Source organism: Cotesia typhae, unplaced genomic scaffold (genome assembly GCF_013202065.1).
Source record: "Cotesia typhae breed Kobodo isofemale line unplaced genomic scaffold, CoteBio_Ctyphae contig_10, whole genome shotgun sequence".
Taxonomy (NCBI): Eukaryota; Metazoa; Arthropoda; class Insecta; order Hymenoptera; family Braconidae; genus Cotesia; species Cotesia typhae.
This window is the reverse complement of record NW_027423710.1, coordinates 297,920-317,331: the sequence shown is the minus strand read 5'-3', so window position 1 is coordinate 317,331 and position 19,412 is coordinate 297,920. Positions and strand designations below refer to the sequence as shown.

The following is a 19,412-nucleotide window of genomic DNA, read 5'->3' as shown; positions in this document are numbered from 1 at the left end:
AAAAAAAATAAAAGAGAAAAATTGACATCTAAAAATTTTTAAAAATAAAAAATGCAATTTCTTGAAAATAATTTCTAACAATAAATTTAATTTTTAAATAAAATTAAAAATTGGACAGGTGACAGCTAACTTTAATGTCATCTAAATTTATAGATTTTTCAAAATTTTTTCAACTATTAAATCTTCAAGTCGGAAACGTCAAATTGACTACTAACTTGTGAAATTTTTATGACATTAAACTAAGCAGTCACTTAACCATTTTTTAATGTTTTTTTTAACAAATGGATTTTTTTCAAAAAATAATTTTAAAAAAATTGCATTTTTTATTTTTTATTGCATCTCAATTTTATGATGGGATATCTTGAATTTTTTTTTTTTAGCCCTCTGAACTGTTTTTGCTTTGAATTTTATTACTCCTGGTCAAAATGCATATTTTATTAATTTTTTTTAAATATTTCATTCATAAAATATTATTCCATTGCTTGGTTAAATATTTCTTCCCGTTTAATGCATAAATTCAATACCAGAGCGCGCCAGTTTCGGCAAAAGTGCTGCCTCTTCAATGAAATCAAAAAAATTAACCATAAAAAAATCACATTTAATACCGATAATAAAAAATTACAAAATATATTTATAACTAATCCAAAAATTACGTCATAGAACTATTTTTAGCAGCAGTCAAATTATAAATCATAGTCCTGAGATGAACGAGTTCCTTGATCTCAGTATTAAGCTTCCTGATTTCATCTTCCTTCTCCGTAATAGTCTGACTGAGTTTCTTAGCCTGCTCACTAGACTCTTTGAGTTCTCTCTTATGATTCGCGAGAGTGACCTGCAAGGTCTCCAACTCTTTGTTAGCCTTATCAAGCTCCTGTTCCCTTTTTCCTAATCTATCTTCAACCTCAGCGTTAGCTTCTCCAACTTCAATAATTTTTTTCTTCATCCCCTGAACCTTTTCCTCCAATTTGTGTTTCTCACCAACCAGCCTGTCCTTCTCGTTCTCCAACTTAGCATAGCTAGCCTTGACCTTATCAAAACTCAGCATCTTTTCTTCAAGCTGAGCCTTTTCCTTTCTGAGACTGCTGACCAGTTTCTTGCTGGTCTCCTCAGTCTGACTGACCTTCTGGCTCATCTCCGCAGCATCGGTCCTCCACATGGCTTCATTCTGCTGAGAGTAATACAGCAGCTGCGTCAGCTTCTTATTATTCTCCTTCGCCTGCTCCATCAACCCCTCCAACATGGCGACCCTGCTCCTGGCGCTTTCAATACTCGCCATGTTAATCCTATCCACCTGCTGCTGGACCAGCTTCTGGTGCTCGTACAGCTCAATGACGTCCTTCATAAAAATATCGCTGACTTTGTCTTCCCTAACTAAGTCTGCCAACTTCTCCAAGATCTGTTCCAACTCCTGCTGCCGCGCTAACGAGAAGGACTCAGTGCCGCCCTCTACCAGAAGCCGCTCGAGCTTTAAGTCAGCGTCTGTGCTCGCGGAATTTATTTGAGCCATCGGGTTAAGCTCACACATGCACTTAACAACTCCGGAGACAAACTCTTTGCTGCAGTTCGTCGACGAGAAGACTTCCAGCGCCGTCTGCTTGACTTCACAATCACCTGTAAAAATTCCAAGGGCTACAATCATTCTTACCGCGTACTTTTCAGAGACATCTGTGAACAAAGCCAGCCAATTCAAACTTTGCTCTGCTAACTTCGCAGTTAGCGCAAGCGCGTGGACATACACTGCCATCTGCTGCGGTTCCTGGGAAGTAATTGTGCTATCCAGCGGTTCTAGCAATTCACGCATTTTCTTCTCACAGAAAGTATCGCAGACTTGCTTGTGGAAACACGGAAGCCCAATTATCTCCAGGAACAGTTTTATAAGCTCTGTTGATTTCGTCATATTGTTTTCTGAATTTTCTAGATTTGGCGTCAGAATATCAAAATTTATCAGCTCTATTAATTCCTTCTTGTTGATTTTAGAGTCGGATATTATTGCGCGAACAAGTCCCAAGGCCTCTATTACAGTTTGTTCGTCGGTGATCCAAGTGTTGGCGAATCTTAAGAGTTCTGGGTACTGAGGAATCAGCTTGGAGATTCTTAACCTGACAAGAGAACGGAAGAATTTAATGATTAGCACAGTGGATTCAGGAGCTAGAGAGTTCAAAAGCTTGATGATGATTTCCACATCCCGATCGTAGTTTGGGTAAGACAGCAATCCGGGTCTGAAGTGTTCGTTTGTTTGCATTTCTTCGAAGAATTCCACCAGCAGCTTCAGGGTGTCGTTGTCTTTGTCAGCAACAGCTGATGGAAGATTCTGCATCAGGGTTGTCACGAACTCCAGGATCACGCGTTCTGGTATTTTCTTGTTGATCTGCTCCATGACAACTAGAAGCTTGCAACACTGGATCCGGATTCTGGTGTTGGCGCTCTCCATGGTGATGAGTCTCCGGTAGAGAGCCTTGATGTCTGTTTTTTTTATCAGGATGTAGACTGCTGGAAGGTTCCGACAAACGTTGATCAGCACTGCGAGGGATAGGGCTGCGATCTCCTGCTCTTGGATGCACAGAATCACCCAGTTTGATAGCGTGGTGATCAGGTTGATCAAGTAAGGCTCAGAATACTGGATGTTGATTCCATGAGTTAGCTCTTGCAAGAGTCTTAGCACTAAAATTCGCTTCTCCGGTACCAAGTCTGGGTTTACGGCCTTGGAGACGATCGAGGCGAAGTTGTAGGTGTGGGTTAGTGTCTGGCGAGCTGATGCGCTCTTGCAGATGAACTGCAGCACGTCCATTGCTATCCATATCAGAGGGGATGACACGTCGCACGAGTTCATCAGCTCGGTTAGGCGGGAGTAAAAGTCTGCTATCACTGGCGTTGTTCTGTCGAAGATACGTAGGTCTGTTGATAATGTGATTGCCTGGAATTTTAATTTAGTTTTTTTTTTTTTTTTTTTTTAATTAAAATTTGAAAAAAAAAAAAATTGTTATTGGAAAATGAAGTGATAAATTTGATGATACTAGAATCAGCAGACAGTTGATAAAAAATAAATATAACATATATTTTTAAAAAATTCCTATTTTAGTTTTTTAGATTTTTTTGTTTGTAAATTTTTTTTTTTGAAATTGATTTAATGAAAAATTATTAAATCGTATGTTATTAAGAGGATAAGAAAAATTTTTTTTTTTGATGTGAAATTGTCGAAAAAAAAATTTACAATGAGTGTTAATTTTTTTCAGATTTTATTTAACAAGTAAATTAGTTTTAAAAAATTATTTACAATAAATTGCATCTTAATTTTTTATAATTTCTACTTATAGAATTTTCTTGACAAAGAATTCGAGTGACATTTTATAATATTTAGAATTTTTTATCAAAATAATTATAACAAAAAACTTGAAAAAAAATTCCACGTCTAGAAATTTTTTTAAAATAAATTTCTGTAGCTAATTTATTTATTAAATGAAATTAAAAAATTTTCAAGTGTCATTACTTACTTGTTAAATTTTAAATTTGTACTTAAAAAAAAAAAAAGAATTTAAAATAATATTTTTAACAGAAAAAATTAATTAATTTTTTTAAAAATTAGTAGCTTGTAAAAAATAAAAAGTATGACTTACATCGAGACATTTCCGAACAATAGCACTAGTGGTATCATTTGAACGTCTTAAATATTCATCAACAGCGGCATTAAAAGCACGAATATTTTGATCGTCCATTTTTATAAATTAAATATTTTTTTTGGAGTTTATAAACAATAATTGTTTTGTTTACTGACACTTGCCGGATAACCTAGAAAAAAAAAAATGCAATTATATATCACTGTGTAACTTTAACCAAGATAAATAAATATATAAAGATATGTTAATACCTTTTTCGAAAATTCCAAGCTTTTAAATAAAAATCCAGTTTAAAAATATAATTAATAAATTTAAAAATTGTTTACGAGTGAGATAAATAACAGCGAACCGTTAATAAATTTAAAAAACCAACAAGTCGGAGTTGTAATCTAGTGTCAGTAAGCAGTTGATCAGAAGCTTATAAAAACTGACGACAGATGGCGCGAAAAATTCAAAATTCGGTTAAAATATAAAGTTTTATATAAATTGTATATAATCTTAAAAACGAACATATGTAAAGACATATAGTTTAGTTATATATAAATTATATGAAATCATATATAGATTATATATGGTTCTATAAAATTATATATAATTTTTTTTTTACCCGAGTGCGCAAGAATTCTTTTATTGTTATTGTTTTAAAACACCAATTCGGTTGAAATTTCTGTCGATTAAACAAAAATATTCTTTACATTTAGTTCTTACCTAAAAAATAACCAAAAAAAATGTGATTCTCGTTCCTCGTGTGAATTACCCAACTATCTAAACGAGTTATGAGTTCCATTAAAGTCTCCGACACACGCGTGCAAGGGCATATACAACAAGTCTACTATATAATAACTTAGCCCCTTAGCTCGTTGATACTCTCTCTCTCTCTCTCTCTCTATCTTTTAACTTGAATGCCTCACATGACCTCGCAGTTGATTTAGCTTGTAAACTTGGAGCTTTATACCGTAACTTGCATAACTTTGCTCCAAGTGTTAAATTAAAGATCTTCGAGGGCCATAATTTCTACCAGTACCTGCAATATAAAACATTCATTTAATATTCAATTATAATTAAACATGCAGTCTAGACTAGTTACAGATTTTATTATAATTATAATTAATTTTACTGATTTTTCTGTATAAAATCATAATTAATCCACTACACTGAGAAAATACAGTTTGTTTGACTCAAATTTATATATTTAATGTTAATAAATTTCTTTCATTTAAATATATATTAATATTATTTTTAATCAAATAATACCTCGTTTTGGTTTAATTAATTGAATCGACTTATTTATTTCATTTAAATAAAGATTTGTTAACTATTAACAAAAATCTAGCTTTAAGTAAATTACGCCTAGTGCCTAATTAAATTAAATTAAAATTTTTTTTTTTTTTAATTGCACTTACAGTTTTTCGAATTTTTTACAAATGAAATTAAAAAAAAAAATTTTTTTGTAATAATTTTTTCAATAGAAAAAATTTTAAAAATTTTTAGATGTCGGCTAACTTTATTATCATTGTTAATTTCAGTGTAATTAATAATTCCAAAAGAAGTGCCCATTTTACCCCAAACGTTTGATATGTCTATACTTTTACTACTTTGTTAATTTTAAACTAAAAACCATTGCTTTAAATATATTTAAAGATAGCATTTATTTATAGTTAACAAATCTGATTTGGTTGAAGTATATATGATTGTTATAGCACTAAAGAAATATTTGTTAACTATCAACAAATTTGGATTTCATTCAAATCTACTATTACTTTGTCTCAAATGAATCAATTTATTTCTATCAAATAAATATTTCTGGTGATATTTAAATAATAGATTTATTTACAGTTAACGAGCCTCAATTCATTTAAATAAACTGTTTTTTCAGTGTAGCATGTAAAATAGTCACCTCCCAACAGTCCTGCTGGAAGTACTTGGTTACCGACATCCCGTCTCACTGATCCGTCTCGTGGGGACCTCTGACGGTTAGGTGACCATTCCAACAGAAGGCATAAATAATGAAAAGAACTCCTTGGAAAAGGTAACACGGTGCGCTTCTGAAGTCCATCAGCTCGGCCTTAGCCTTGCGGGCACTTGATCTTCTTTCAACCAGGCCAGACAACTCCTCCGGGAAAGAGAGAGGAAAGGCGACCAGCAGACCAGTAGGGGCCTCGGCGGGCTCGCCTGCAGGCACAAACCCGCGCTACCGCTGTCTTAGTTTCATTACGCCCGCATTAAACTACGCGCAAGGTGCCGCGGTTTGGACTCCAATCTAGTGGTAATTGTTTTTGTTCTCAAATTCACACAAACAACAGGACAACCTGCCTTGTTTCAATTGTTGCGATAAACCAACAGGTGGACCAACAGGTCCAGTCTTCAGGATGCCCGAGATTAATTAATTCACCAGGTAAATTATAATTAATGCTCGGTTAATTATTTCAGGATTAATTACAAAGCTTAAGCGTCGTAATTGCCCGGTAATTATATTTGTTTGTCAATATTTAAGTCTTCCTGGGGTCCAACAGGACCCCAGGTGACCAGATGAGTGATCAATAAATTAGCGGCTCGCTAATTTTATTATTGCACTTGTTATTTATGTTATTCTACCCAGCGTCCAGCAATTTGTTGATTTATCTGAAACAACATTCAACAATTATTATTATTATTATCATCATCATTACTACTAATTCTTTATCTTCTTGTACTGCAGCTTTGTTAAGATGACTAGAAACAAGAGATTTATCTCATGGCGATTAAGATACTACCTCAAGGCCGTGATATACTCTCGGTAATACACTCGTTACGCAAAACGATCAACACTCGCCATATGCATGATATCATGCTTACATTTACTTGGCTATTCCGCCTAATTACCACCATACATCATTCTTTATCATATCACAGATGTCTTCCTGTCTTCGTGTAATGCCATCAAAACATTAAGCTTTTTTATTTTCCACATTAAGTTATAAATAATCATTACTATTGATATTTTTAAAATAAATACAGAAGTTTATGATTGCTCAAATTATTGAAGATTTTATTTTTACACTATATAAAAAAAATTAAGTACCTCTAATTTCTAAAGAAATTAAGTTCTTCTTTAAATTTTAATCATTTTTCAATGTTGCAATTTCTTCTTAAAATTTTAATTTTTTTCAATATACTTATTTCTTCTTTAAATTTTTTCAAAGTATTACTTCTTTAAATTTATAAAAAAGAAATAAAAAATAAAATATACAAATATTTATTTTTATAAAAATATATTCTGATATAAATTCGTAAAAATATGACTTTTAGTACACTTACTAAAGATAATTTGATACTTCTTTAATTGAGTACAAATTATAGTTTTAACTACCTTCCAAGCCATAATGTTAATATTTAATAAATATGGCTTGTAGACACTAGCTTTAAACGATGTTTAATTTTCTTCACATTTATACAATTATTATGATCATCATTATTATTGAGGTTTAAATACATTGGGAAGAAATAAACAGTTAAGTTGGGAGTCACTGAACGTGTGATACGAGTTGTAAAGTAAAATGAGGATCGGAATAAAAAGAAGCTGAAGAAATAAATATAAAAATAAAAAGGACGTAGTGATGGTTGGTGCGAGAAATTGAACCGTCCAGGAGTACATAGTGTTTTAGACTGGAGCTCGTGATGATCGTGACTAGAGAATTAGCAAGTCGGTGATGATGCTCTTGTGTTGCGACTTAAGAGTCAAAAGTAACAACAGCACACGGATGAGAATGAGAATAAGTATTAAAACGAGGAGAGAGGATCAGGGTAAGGGTAAATAAAATAAGGCGTTTGGATTGCGAGAAGTAACCAGCTCCGATTCCTGAAACCCAATCGCTCTTAGTGTAATTCGATCTCTTCCTGCTGATGAGATAGACTCCAGAACGATGGACAATTTATATGTGTACTAAAAAACCTAATGGGTAGAACACGTCAGAAGAATTTCCCATGGGCGCCACGCTCGGTACAACACTGAATCACTTGTTGTCAGTAAAGCGATCGTTCAAAAACATCATTTTTGTGTCATTTTGAGCTCTCCGAGCTCAAAAATCTGCTAAAAGTTGAATAAAATAATTTTATTAATCTATTTCTTCTTTTAAAATTATAATCACTGATATTTAGTTATTAATTTTAAATAATTAAATAGATTATCCGGGTACACCAATTATTGGCAGGTTAAAAAACTGATTGATCTAATTATTGACATATCTTCACCCCAATTATTGACACCTATACTGCGCATGCGTCGATTCATCTGCTTATTCTTATTTATCGAAACTTATTATTATTAAGTAATCAATTTTATTAAAGTTTATTAATAATAATTTCCATAAATGACTTTTAATTAATTACTTTTAAAAATATAAAAATTAATTTAAAAATAATTTATTTAATCAGAAGAGTTCAAACTCTTACAGTTCATTTTTTAGATAAAAGTAAAAAAAAAAGGCGTCATAGCGCTGTCGAATGGCTGTCAATATTCAGTTAGAGATTCAACTTAAAAATTATCAACTAGTTATTGACACCCATTATTTAAATATTATAAAGCATACAATTAATTTCGATTATTCAATTTTATAAATTTTTCATATATTGTTATTTAAAAAAAAAAAAAAAAAAAAAAAAGATCATATTATTAGATGAAGAAATTAATTTAAACTCGTAAGCTGGTTTGATGAATTGGTGCTAACTTTATTTTTTTTTTAATAATTAATATTTAATATTTTGAACTGACAGTAATTTTTTTAAATTTTTTAATTAATTAGAATTTAATAAAAATTTATATGATAGTTATTCTTATTACAGATGATTAAATATATTTAAAAATAATTTAGGGTGTTAATATTTAGACCCTTATCAATAATTGGGGCTTTTATCTTATACAATTTATTTATTAAAATTCAATTGCATCCTGTACGTAAAAGCATCTCTAAAGTTATCTTTTCCTAAAGATGCTTTTAGTTGAACTCTCGGCTAGATAACTTGTAAAATAATAAAGTAAATTAAATGAAAGCGAGCAACAAGTCCGGGACAACTTTAGCGCTACTCAGGTGGGGAGAGAGTGACCGTCTTGACCCCGCGAGTCCTGGAAGTCTTAAAAATAATAAAATAACGTCTGAGCGATACAAGTATGGACGAAAGCAAGAATTAAAAAGAAAATATAACAATTAAATGGTAATGAGGGGAGTATCCCAAAATCTTGACTTCTGAGCACGGAGGACAGGACGTTTTAATGCAACAAATGGTCAAGGATGAGCTCCTCGTTGAGATGCGACACGCACCCGGTTCACCGGGAGGTCCGGATACTCCAACTGAGTGCTAAGATCTCAAGTTTACAATGGGAATTAGCTTACCTGTCAACTGTCTACTTTAAACTCTGATGTTTGGCTCGAGTCTATACTATCTGGCCACTGAGTTATCGAGATGCTTATCTCTCATTCAACATGTCATTTATCCGTCAACTCTATCACTTTAGCCTTTTATTTATTTTTTATATATTAATTTCTTCTGGAGTGCTCTGGGTTCTTGTTTTTTTATTCAAAAAATTATTAATAAAAAATTAAAAGAAGAAATTTCACATGTAAAAAATTAAAAAAATTATACGCGCAATTTTTTAAAAGTATTTTTTTTTTTTTTTACTTGTAATTCAATTGTTAAAAAAAATAAAAAATTGTTAAACGCTGGCTAATTTTGCAAGAAATTAGCAAATTTCACTAAGAAAATCGATTTTACCATATCGTGACCCAAATGTCAAAAAGGCGCATATCAATTTGTCTTGAATGGAAGATTTTTTTTTTTTTTTTCCCAATTAAAACTATTTAAAAAAAAAAAAATTCCGCGAAATTTTCAATTTTTTTGTAAAAAATTTTTATTTTTTCCATTTTTAAAATTGTTCAAGTACTGAGTACTTTACCTAAATATTTTTTTTTTTTTTTCATTTTCACATGTGGAATTATTTAATAAAATTTTTTCACAATAATTTAATTGCTATAAAATTATGAAAAAATTTTTAAAATCATTTAACGTGAGTATCTTCCTTTTTTTTTTTTTTTTTTTTTTTTTTTTTTTATATTTATAACATGACCAATCACCAGGAGTTGAGCAAAGTCTTGTATGCTAGCTGATGACACACCGTCGATGGTCAATGTCAAGACAAGTGATGGGAGCTTAAACACGTAGCACGGTGAAATTGACAGCTGTTGAACATTTCAGATAAAACTCATGCTCGTTAGCTTTTCCTTGTTTGCGCTGACAATCCACCACCTGGTTCCGTTCAATCAATTTTTTATTTAGATTTTTATTTATTATTATTGTTGTTTGAGTGAATATCAACAGTCCGAGAGTTTTCTCAGCAATAGCAATTTACAAGTTAGGGATTTTATAATCTCGGATGGCGGACGTAGATCGTCGGGAACCTGTTACTTGGTTTGTATAGCAATAATAAAGCCGATTATTAGCGAACTAGCGGTAAACGGCTTCCGCGTTAAATTTATACGATATGAATAATAGGTACATACATGAATAATGGTGATTTTTGATTCTCATGTCGTTCGAGACCGTGACTAGGTTCTGTTCTGTTCTGTTCTGTTCTGTTCTGTTCTGGGTCCGCGCACGTACAGACCGGACGGAAGACACAAGACACAAGACCTAACACATGCCTCCACGTGTCACGCTCTTGTATGCTGGATATCGCGAGCGTTGAATACACAATGCTCCTTCACACTCTGCTCGTGTTTATTCCCGCCGGTTAAACTTATTTCCCAGTTTTAAACATCACCATACACGCCATTAAAACCCACACTCATTTACATTTACAAACTGTTTTGCAATCTCTTGTAATCCCACTATAGTACAGATTAACGGGTGGAAATTCTGCTACTTTCTAATTCATTGGATCTTTTTTTTGTAATTATGCTAATTTAGGAAGACGTTCAAGTTAACTGACAGTAGAAATTTTTTTTTTCTTTTATATCAATGAAGTCTATATTATTAAGCACTGATAGAAAATTTATGTTGACTCAAGAGATATTTTCTTGATCTAAGAATTTATTTAGGAAGACAAATGATTATTTAAGAATTTCTTGTCTTGATTTAGATTTTCTTGGCTCAAGAGCTATATTCTAGCTATTATCTTCAATCGATATAATTAGACAAGACCTTGTAAATTATATCTCGAAGACCTGATGTAAAAAATTTCATCAAAATCGGTTGAGTAGTTTTAAGGGGAAGGGGAAGGAGAAATCCTAAGAAAACTACAAAAAAAAAATTTTTCCAAATTTTTTCTTGTCTTAAAAAAAAATCTACGGGCTTAAAAAAATTTTTTTCCATTGTTTCGCTAATAAGCTTTTTTAGAAAATTTAATGCCCTTCAATTTCACATAATCAAAAAGCCTGTACGATAATTTGCCGCGGAGTTATCGTCAGTCAAAGCAAAAAAGTACTTTTTCACTTTGACAATCAATAACTCTGGAAATAATGATCGTATAAGAAATCGAAGGACGGTTTTGAAAACTACATAATATTTACTATAAGATACCGTGAATAGCTTTTGTCAAAATAATTTTTTTTTAATTGAAAACTTTAACTGAAAAAACGACAAAAATTCGCATAATTAAGGATATTTGGATAATTTGGTATAACTTTGGATAAAATGGATGAACAAAGGATATCGTTGGTTATTTTTCAACCTCAACAAGTGTCTCCTAAAATCCCTGAAAAATTCAAAGCGCTGCGATTTTTTTTTCATAGTGCCTCGAAGCTTCAAATTCTTTGTTTTTGCAAAAATCACCATTATGAGAAATTTTTAGATTTTTATTCATTTCTTCAATGAAAAAAAAATTTTTTTCTTCAAAAATCTTTATTTTTTCAATCAAAGAAATTAATTTTTCAAGAAATTTGAAAAAAAAAAAAATTTTTCAATTTTTTTTCAAAAAAAATTTTTTTTTTTTTTCAAATTTCTCCATAAATCAATCTCTTTGATTGAAAAAATTAACTCGATTTTTACTTCAAATCTCATTTTAAAAAATCAATAAAAAAATTCGATATATCGGCTTTTATTCACACAAAAGTGTCTTTAAATTCGAGTCACACATAAATTAAATTATTAGATATGAAAAAAATCCCACATGTGAAAATTGCAAAAAAAAAATTAGTAGAAATTTTTTTAAATATTTTTTTTAAATTTAATTGTTATGAAAATAAAAAAAAAAAATAATTGACAGTCAGTATCATGGAAAAAGTTAATCCGCTATTTTTCATTGGTACGTACTTGGATTAACTAGAAATGATTAAAAATTATTTAAACGTCATCATAATTATCTAATATCTGTAAACAATTCCTGGAAGAACAAATGACAGCGACTTTATTCCCGTAGATGCTGAGAAAATCTGGATTCGATGAACACCGGGGTCTCCGGGTACAATAAAATTTTTTGTATTAATTGTAAAATGACAATTAAGTTAATACCGTCTTAGGTAAAGAAGACACTTAAATAAAAGATGCCCGATAAGTTAAGAAGAAAGATAAGAAGAATAAAAGGCGAAGTGTACTTATATGTTGTATCCTCGTGGACCAGTTGCTCGCTCTGCGGGACACCCGTTTGACATAACCAGTTCGTCGCTGCGGGCAAGGACTTTCCCTGGTACTGGTACTCGAGATCGGCACGTCAGACGTCACATTTATCCATGACCATCGTAATAACTCACTACTTGGAACGTATTCAGGAGCAACACTCGTAGGAAGAAATTCACCTAGCATGTGCGCTTTTTATTTTGTTTATTTATGTCCTGGTTTTTAATTGCAGGCTTAATTAAAGAAGCAGTAAACTTTGAACCTGGATTTGCATGGTTTATCGAAACCAATCGAAGCTATCGAGAATATAAACTCGCGTGGAGTCGACTAACGTAATTAGCGTTACTAATTAATTAATGTGTACTGGGATAATTGCCTGCACCAGAAAACACGCCCAGTACCTGCTTCGACTATCGTGACCCTGTGATTTTAAATTGATTTTCACTGAAGATAATCTTAAGGAGTTTTTTTTAGTTAGGAAGAACTAAACTTAAACGGGTCATGTTGAATTTTATGCGGAACAGAATGGAAGCGTTTGATTACAAGTTTTATTGATTATTTGAATTAATTTTAGTTGAATTTTTGGTTCTAGAGGAAAATTTTTAAATTTAAATTTTTGGCGGGAATTTGAAAATTTGGTGAGGTTAGCTTTGAAATTATTAATTATTTATATTGACTTTTACTAAACTTCAGAGTATTATTGTGCGAAGAAACAATTAATACAGAGGTTAAACGTGTGATTTGAATGTTTGCGCGCGCTAGCCGCCATATTGTCGCGCAAGTTGACGCCATTTTGTCTGAATTTAGAGCTCTTGGCCAAAAAACACATAAAAAGAAGATAAAAATAAATAAATTAAAGGAAGAAAACATTTTTTTTTTACAAAAACAAAAAATATGTATTTTTACATATTTTATTGCATTATTTTAGTGAAAAAAAAAAATATTTTAGATATTTTATTATCATAGTTGATCGAAATAAAAGTATCTAGCTTTGCGTTTAGAACCCTTATTTAGTAAAAAACAATTAATAAAGATGAGTTTGAAAAAAAATTAAAATTTATGTGCCTGGTAAGAGTAAAAATGCCATAAACCGCAGCGTTTACAATAAAATAATAAAACTGTTTTTATTTTAGGAGTAACCATCGGTATGAGGATGTTCGCTCGGCTCTGTCGTCTCGCTTCTGACGGTACGTCGCAATTTTATTTATATTTTAAGTCAAGTAATGTAGAAGGATGTGTTGTCTTGTCTAGACTTTATTTTTAAAAAGCTCTAAGAATAATGTATAAAAGACTCTTACATCATTTATGTCTAGAGACTTGAGCTTAAGACGTACTGGTAATTAATACACGTAAGAGTCTAGTACCGCGGTGGCCCGCGAACTATGTTTAACGGACAATGGACACCGCTTGAGCCTTAACATCAAGCTCTTTTATCCTCCTGCTCCCCTTTTATACACCAACTCTTACTCTTGCTCTTAGGTTTTAGTTCTCGAGCCGACGAAGCTTCTGGTTTCCTCAACCCACCGTGGTAGAGGATCTCCGTGATTTACGACTCTCTTATTCAACTATTTTTCCTCCCCAGAGGTTCCAATCAACTGTCCTCTTGCCGGCCTCTGAAAACTTATCTTCTCTGTTTCATCTCTATTCAGCTTTTATTTAAGTACAAGTTCCGCTACGGAAATCTACTCAGTTGGCTTCCTTTTCTTGCTCGACGGTTGATGTCAAGTCGCCGACGTGAGTTTAAAAAGAAACTTGGGGAAAAAAGAAACCTGCCAGACTTAAATAAGTCCACATTTAACTCCAGACACAAGTAAACTAACTCAATACAAGAATTAAATCGAGTTATTCAATGTCACTGAGTTGTTTAACTCTATTAGCGACCGATCAGACAAGATAACTTGCAAAAAATTCTCTGATCGATCACCAGATTATTAACCTGCCTTCAATTCACTTATTAACTCGATTACAGATTTATTTTATTTTTATAAATCTTATTTTATTTAACAAAAGATTGCTTTGATTTAATTCTCATCACAATTGTTCAAAAAAAATTTTTTATGAAAGAAGAAAAAATTTTTTAGAATTTAACTGCATTAATATTTAATAAGTTTTATTATTTTTTAATATCAAGTGATTTAATAAATCATTTATTAACAGTTAATAGAGAGAAATTAATAACTCAGAAAAATAATTATTTTATTTCTTCTTTTTTTTTTTTTTTTTTTTTTTTTTTTTTTTAATCACAGAAAAATTTGTTAATAATTATTGAAGCTTTATTAAATGATTAAAAATGATTTTTCAACACTAGATGATTTAATAAATATTTATTAACAGTTAAAAAATTGTTTATTATAAATTTTTTTGTAGTTAATTAATATTTATTAATTTTTAATAAACATTTCTTCAGACCCTTAAAAAAAGAGTGAGTGTAAAAATTGTAGCACCAAGTATCTTGTTTTCAGATATGACTATGAAAATTTTTTATCATGTTCGGGTCTGGAGAAATCCTAAGAAAACTACAAAAAAAAAATTTTCCAAATTTTTTCTCGTCTTAAAAAAAAATCTACGGGCTTTAAAAAAATTTTTTTCCATTGTTTCGCTGAAAAGCTTTTTTAAAAAATTTAATGCCCTTCAATTTGACGTAATCAAAAAGCTTGTACGATGCTTTGCCGCGAAGTTATCGTCAGTCAAAGCAAAAAAGTACTTTTTCTTTTTGACAATTAATAACTCTGGAAATAATGATCGTATAAGAAATCGAAGGACGGTTTTGAAAACTACATAATATTTACTATAAGATACCGTTAATAGCTTTTGTCAAAAAAAATTTTTTTTAATTGAAAACTTTAACTGAAAAAACGACAAAAATTCGCATAATTAAGGATATTTGGATAACTTGATATAACTTTGGATAAAATGGATGAACAAAGGATATCGTTGGTTATTTTTCAACCTCAACAAGTGTCTCCTAAAATCCCTGAAAAATTCAAAGCACTGCGATTTTTTTTTCATAGTGCTCCGAAGCTTCAAATTCTTTGTTTTTTCAAAAATCAAAAAATCACCATTATGAGCAATTTTTCGATTTTTATTCATTTCTTCAATGAAAAAAAAATTTTTTTCTTCAAAAATCTTTCATTTTTCAATCAAAGAAATTAATTTTTCAAGAAATTTGAAATAAAAAAAATTTTTCAATTTTTTTTCAAAAAAAATTTTTTTTTTTTTTCAAATTTCTCCGTAAATCAATCTCTTTGATTGAAAAACTTAACTCGATTTTTACTTCAAATCTCATTTTGAATCAAAAAAATCTAAAATAAATTTAATAAAATAAATCTAAAATAAAAAAATCTAAAATCTAAAAATCTAAAACATTCTCAAGAACTCAACTTGCTTCTGCGCAAGTTAATAATTAGTTCAACGACAATTATAAATAAATAAATAAATAAATTGTGTCATTTGTTATCAGTGAAAATTTTTCTCCCCAAAGAAGAAATATATAATTTAACAAAAAGAAAGTTTCGTGAATAAAAAACGTGCCACATTTGAAGAAATAAAGAAGACAAGGACTAAGTACAAACTGAAATGGTAAAATTAATTATCCTAGATACTTCAGAAGAGAAACAGAAAGCAGAATAAGATTGCATGCACAGGTCATGAAGAAAGAAGCGTGGGAATAAAAGTGTTGATGGTCGCGTGGGCCCGAAGCCCATATCCAAACTACAAATTAACTTTTTTTAAATCTTTACGATCTTGAGCATCAGTATATAAGTCTTGAAATTGTTTTACTTACAGAAATTCGTATAAATCGGCGAGCGAATAAGAAATACCTAAGAAGTTAAGAATAAAAGCATCACATCAAAGATCCGGAACGGTTTTATAAAGCCCAAAACTGTTGTCCGTCATTTAAACTTTATATTACACGAAATAATTTAACGAGTTTGATTACTAGCCAGACCACCGAGGTTTTTTTATTATTGTTCTTGCGCAATTCTCAGCGCCTGACGTCGGACAAAAAGGTATCCTCTTAAAATAAAATTATATTATTATTATTATTTATTATTTTGGTACAATTATTTTGTTTTTTAGTCTTTATACTCGATGGTTAACATCATAACTCACGGGCTCTTTAATGTAAAGAAATAAGCTGAAGTTGCAGCCCTTGAGAAATTGGATGGTAAAAAATCTTTTAAGTTGAGAAAGAAAAGGACTATTAATTAGCACATTAATTAAGACATATTATTATTATTATTAATTTATTGATAATTTTTATTATTTAAAAATAATACAAACTTTGTTATTATTTTTAATTTAGTGAAGACTACTATGAAAGAAGAAATGAATCACAACTAAAAATTAACAGTACAAAATTATTTAATAATAGAATTCAAATTTTCGCGCGCAAATTTAAATTCTAGTCCAATCTTATAATATTTAGACTAGAATTCAAATTTGCGCGCGCATGAATTTAGGATTTGCATATATTTTCATGCTTATGATATATTTAACCAATCACGTTACGAATAGTTTGTTTGCATGATATATTTTCATATTTTTCATCTAAATTATAAGAGTGGATTAGATTGTTTTAGAAGTTTAAAAAATTTTTTCATAAAATCAGACGTAAATAAAAAAAAATCTTTAATGTTCATTATATAAATAAATTTAAAGGAATTAGTAATATAATTATTAACTTTAAACAAATAGTTTAGTTTTAGTATTGCAGAGATCCTGAAGAATATTATTTCGCCGTAACAGCAGGCGGAGGAGTAGAAGAAGAAATGATAAAATAAAATAAAATGAAATGAAATGAAGAAAAAAAAAAAAAAAAGCACTATTAAGTATTAAAGAGGAGTACTTTAACCTGCAAATGCTGAAGTAAGAGGAAGAGCGAGGGAATAATAATGTATGATTTTATTTGTTGGTATAATAATTCATAAATACAGTATAAGGTGAATTATGGGCACACGTAGCAATTGAACATCGAGAGCGATTAAAATGCCAAGGATTGTTCAACATGTAAGTGTTTCAGACACACATTAAGTGCTGGTTTAACTTAAAAAAAAAAAAAAAAAAAAAAAGAAACAAGGCAAGAAGAGAATAAATAAAGCGTATGTACAAGATACAAGTTGGGAGATGCTGGTTCCCTAATATCGATGCGGGAATCGTGAATTATGAAGGTGGTCGCGGTACCGGAGTAAATAAAAGTTATTGCCAACGATTTGTTATCGAGCTGCAGGAAAGGAAACGGCATTGGGTGCAATACACTGGAAATAATTAACCGTTTGAATAAATAATAAATATTTTAATAAAATAATTCTCGATATGAGGCACTGAATTAAATATTTAAAACGGCTATTAGGCTCTGTGACTGGGACATTTAACCAGCGGAACTTTAGCTGAGGAAGAGCTTATCTCGGGATCCTGGTGGCACGGGAATATTAAACCCAGAAAGGAAAGAAGATAGCCAGAGCTCCTCCTTTACGACTTAATATGTCCAAGTAATCTCGATTATCTCGGGCTGGATCCTGCTGAGCCAGTTTAAGAGCTCAGGATCTTAAAGCATGTAAGGATACTAATTACTTTTATTTATCTACTAGGTCAGGATCGGCATCAGCAAAATTAGTTCTTCTGAAGAAAGAGAAAAAATGTTATTTTTTATATAATTAAGAAAAGAAAAATTTTTGACAACTACCTAAATTATGTATAGGGCAATTAGAAAAATCAAAAAATTATTAAGCTAAATTTTTCTTATTGATAATCCGTAAATCTTGGCAGTTACATAGTGACTGCGGTTGCTAGTTATTATTATATGAGAAAGAAGAAATATAAAAAAAAAAAAAAAAAAAAATAAGGTTTACTTACATGTAATATGTAATGTAAGCCGTAGAGCTGGTGACTTTCACAATGAACCTGTATCAAATTTATGACTTAGTCTTTGGAGCAGCAACGCCTACTCACACTCGGCATCTACCACCTCGTGATTTATGCCCGTTATAAAGACACCCTTTGGGATAGAATGATAAAAAGGAATTCAAATGTCCTGCTTTTCCGATAATGTAAGTTTAACATCCCGATCTCGAGTAATTTTCGATTGGTATTTTATCTTGCCTTTTTTTAGGTTTAATACACTACCTGGAATTTCGAGGACGTGAACTACGACCCACCCGGCTCATTCCCAAAATCACCCGAGACCCTGCAATCATATTTATCTTTTTTTGCTTTCTTCTTCTTCTTCTTCTTCTTCTCATCATTGGGGATCGCGGTTATGGTGCGCTGCGCCAGCTGGAGCTGGAGCTGGGTCGAGTTGTATCGCGATACTGGATATCTATAATTTAAATCTCGCGCGAGTGCCGGGAAATAATTGTAATTAATATTACGTATCTATATATGTTCAAGGGTATGGGCGAACATGGAGTAAAGATCGGGCACTCTCGAAGAGTTGAGAGATTGTTGGTTATTGATAGGAATTCAGAGCTGTAATAGGAAATTTTAGGAAAATCGATTCTAGTTGTTTTAAGTACACTGAAAAAACAGTTTATTTAAATGAATTGAGGCTCGTTAACTGTAAATAAATCTATTATTTAAATATCACCAGAAATATTTATTTGATAGAAATAAATTGATTCATTTGAGACAAAGTTATAGTAGATTTTAATGAAATCCAAATTTGTTGATAGTTAACAAATATTTCTTTAGTGCTATAACAATCATATATACTTCAACAAAATCAGATTTGTTAACTATAAATAAATGCTATCTTTAAATATATTTAAAGCAATGGTTTTTAGTTTAAAATTAAGAAAGTAGTAAAAGTATAGACATATCGAACGTTTGGGGTAAAATGGGCACTTCTTTTGGAATTATTAATTACACTAAAATTAACAATGACAATAAAGTTAGCTGACATCTAAAAATTTTTAGAATTTTTTCTATTGAAAAAATTATTACAAAAAATTTTTTTTTTAATTTCATTTGTAAAAAATTCGAAAAACTGTAAGTGCAATTAAAAAAAAAAAAAAATTTAATTTAATTTAATTAGGCACTAGGCGTAATTTACTTAAAGCTAGATTTTTGTTAATAGTTAACAAATCTTTATTTAAATGAAATAAATAAGTCGATTGAATTAACTAAACCAAAACGAGGTATTATTTGATTAAAAATAATATATATTTAAATGAAAGAAATTTGTTAACATTAAATATATATTTTTGATTTATT

The 19,412-nt window shown here is 30.7% G+C and overlaps 2 protein-coding genes across 4 annotated transcripts in view; one reads left to right on the top strand and one right to left on the bottom strand.

The window, feature by feature from the left end:
- LOC141528960 (uncharacterized) overlaps positions 1-19,412 on the top strand; it is a 31,783-nt gene that overhangs the window by 691 nt on the left and 11,680 nt on the right. The window contains exons 2-3 of one of the 2 annotated variants that reach the window (XM_074245305.1): positions 5,491-6,009; positions 13,334-13,387. In XM_074245305.1, the coding sequence (XP_074101406.1) occupies positions 13,348-13,387 (40 nt within the window). In that variant the 5' untranslated portion in view covers positions 5,491-6,009; positions 13,334-13,347. The remainder of the gene's footprint in view (positions 1-5,490; positions 6,010-13,333; positions 13,388-19,412) is intronic. The other variant, XM_074245381.1, reaches the window with a different exon arrangement.
- LOC141528758 (uncharacterized) lies at positions 578-4,402 on the bottom strand. 2 transcript variants are annotated; one of them, XM_074245084.1, is made up of 3 exons: positions 4,323-4,402; positions 3,615-3,786; positions 578-2,914 (listed from the first exon to the last, which is right to left on the bottom strand). In XM_074245084.1, exons 2-3 carry the CDS (start codon positions 3,711-3,713, stop codon positions 650-652), a joined length of 2,364 nt encoding a protein of 787 aa, XP_074101185.1. In that variant the 5' UTR covers positions 3,714-3,786; positions 4,323-4,402; the 3' UTR covers positions 578-649. The 2 variants fall into 2 exon arrangements, with proteins under 2 accessions (XP_074101185.1, XP_074101109.1); XM_074245008.1 differs by lacking the exon at positions 4,323-4,402 and adding an exon at positions 3,866-4,021.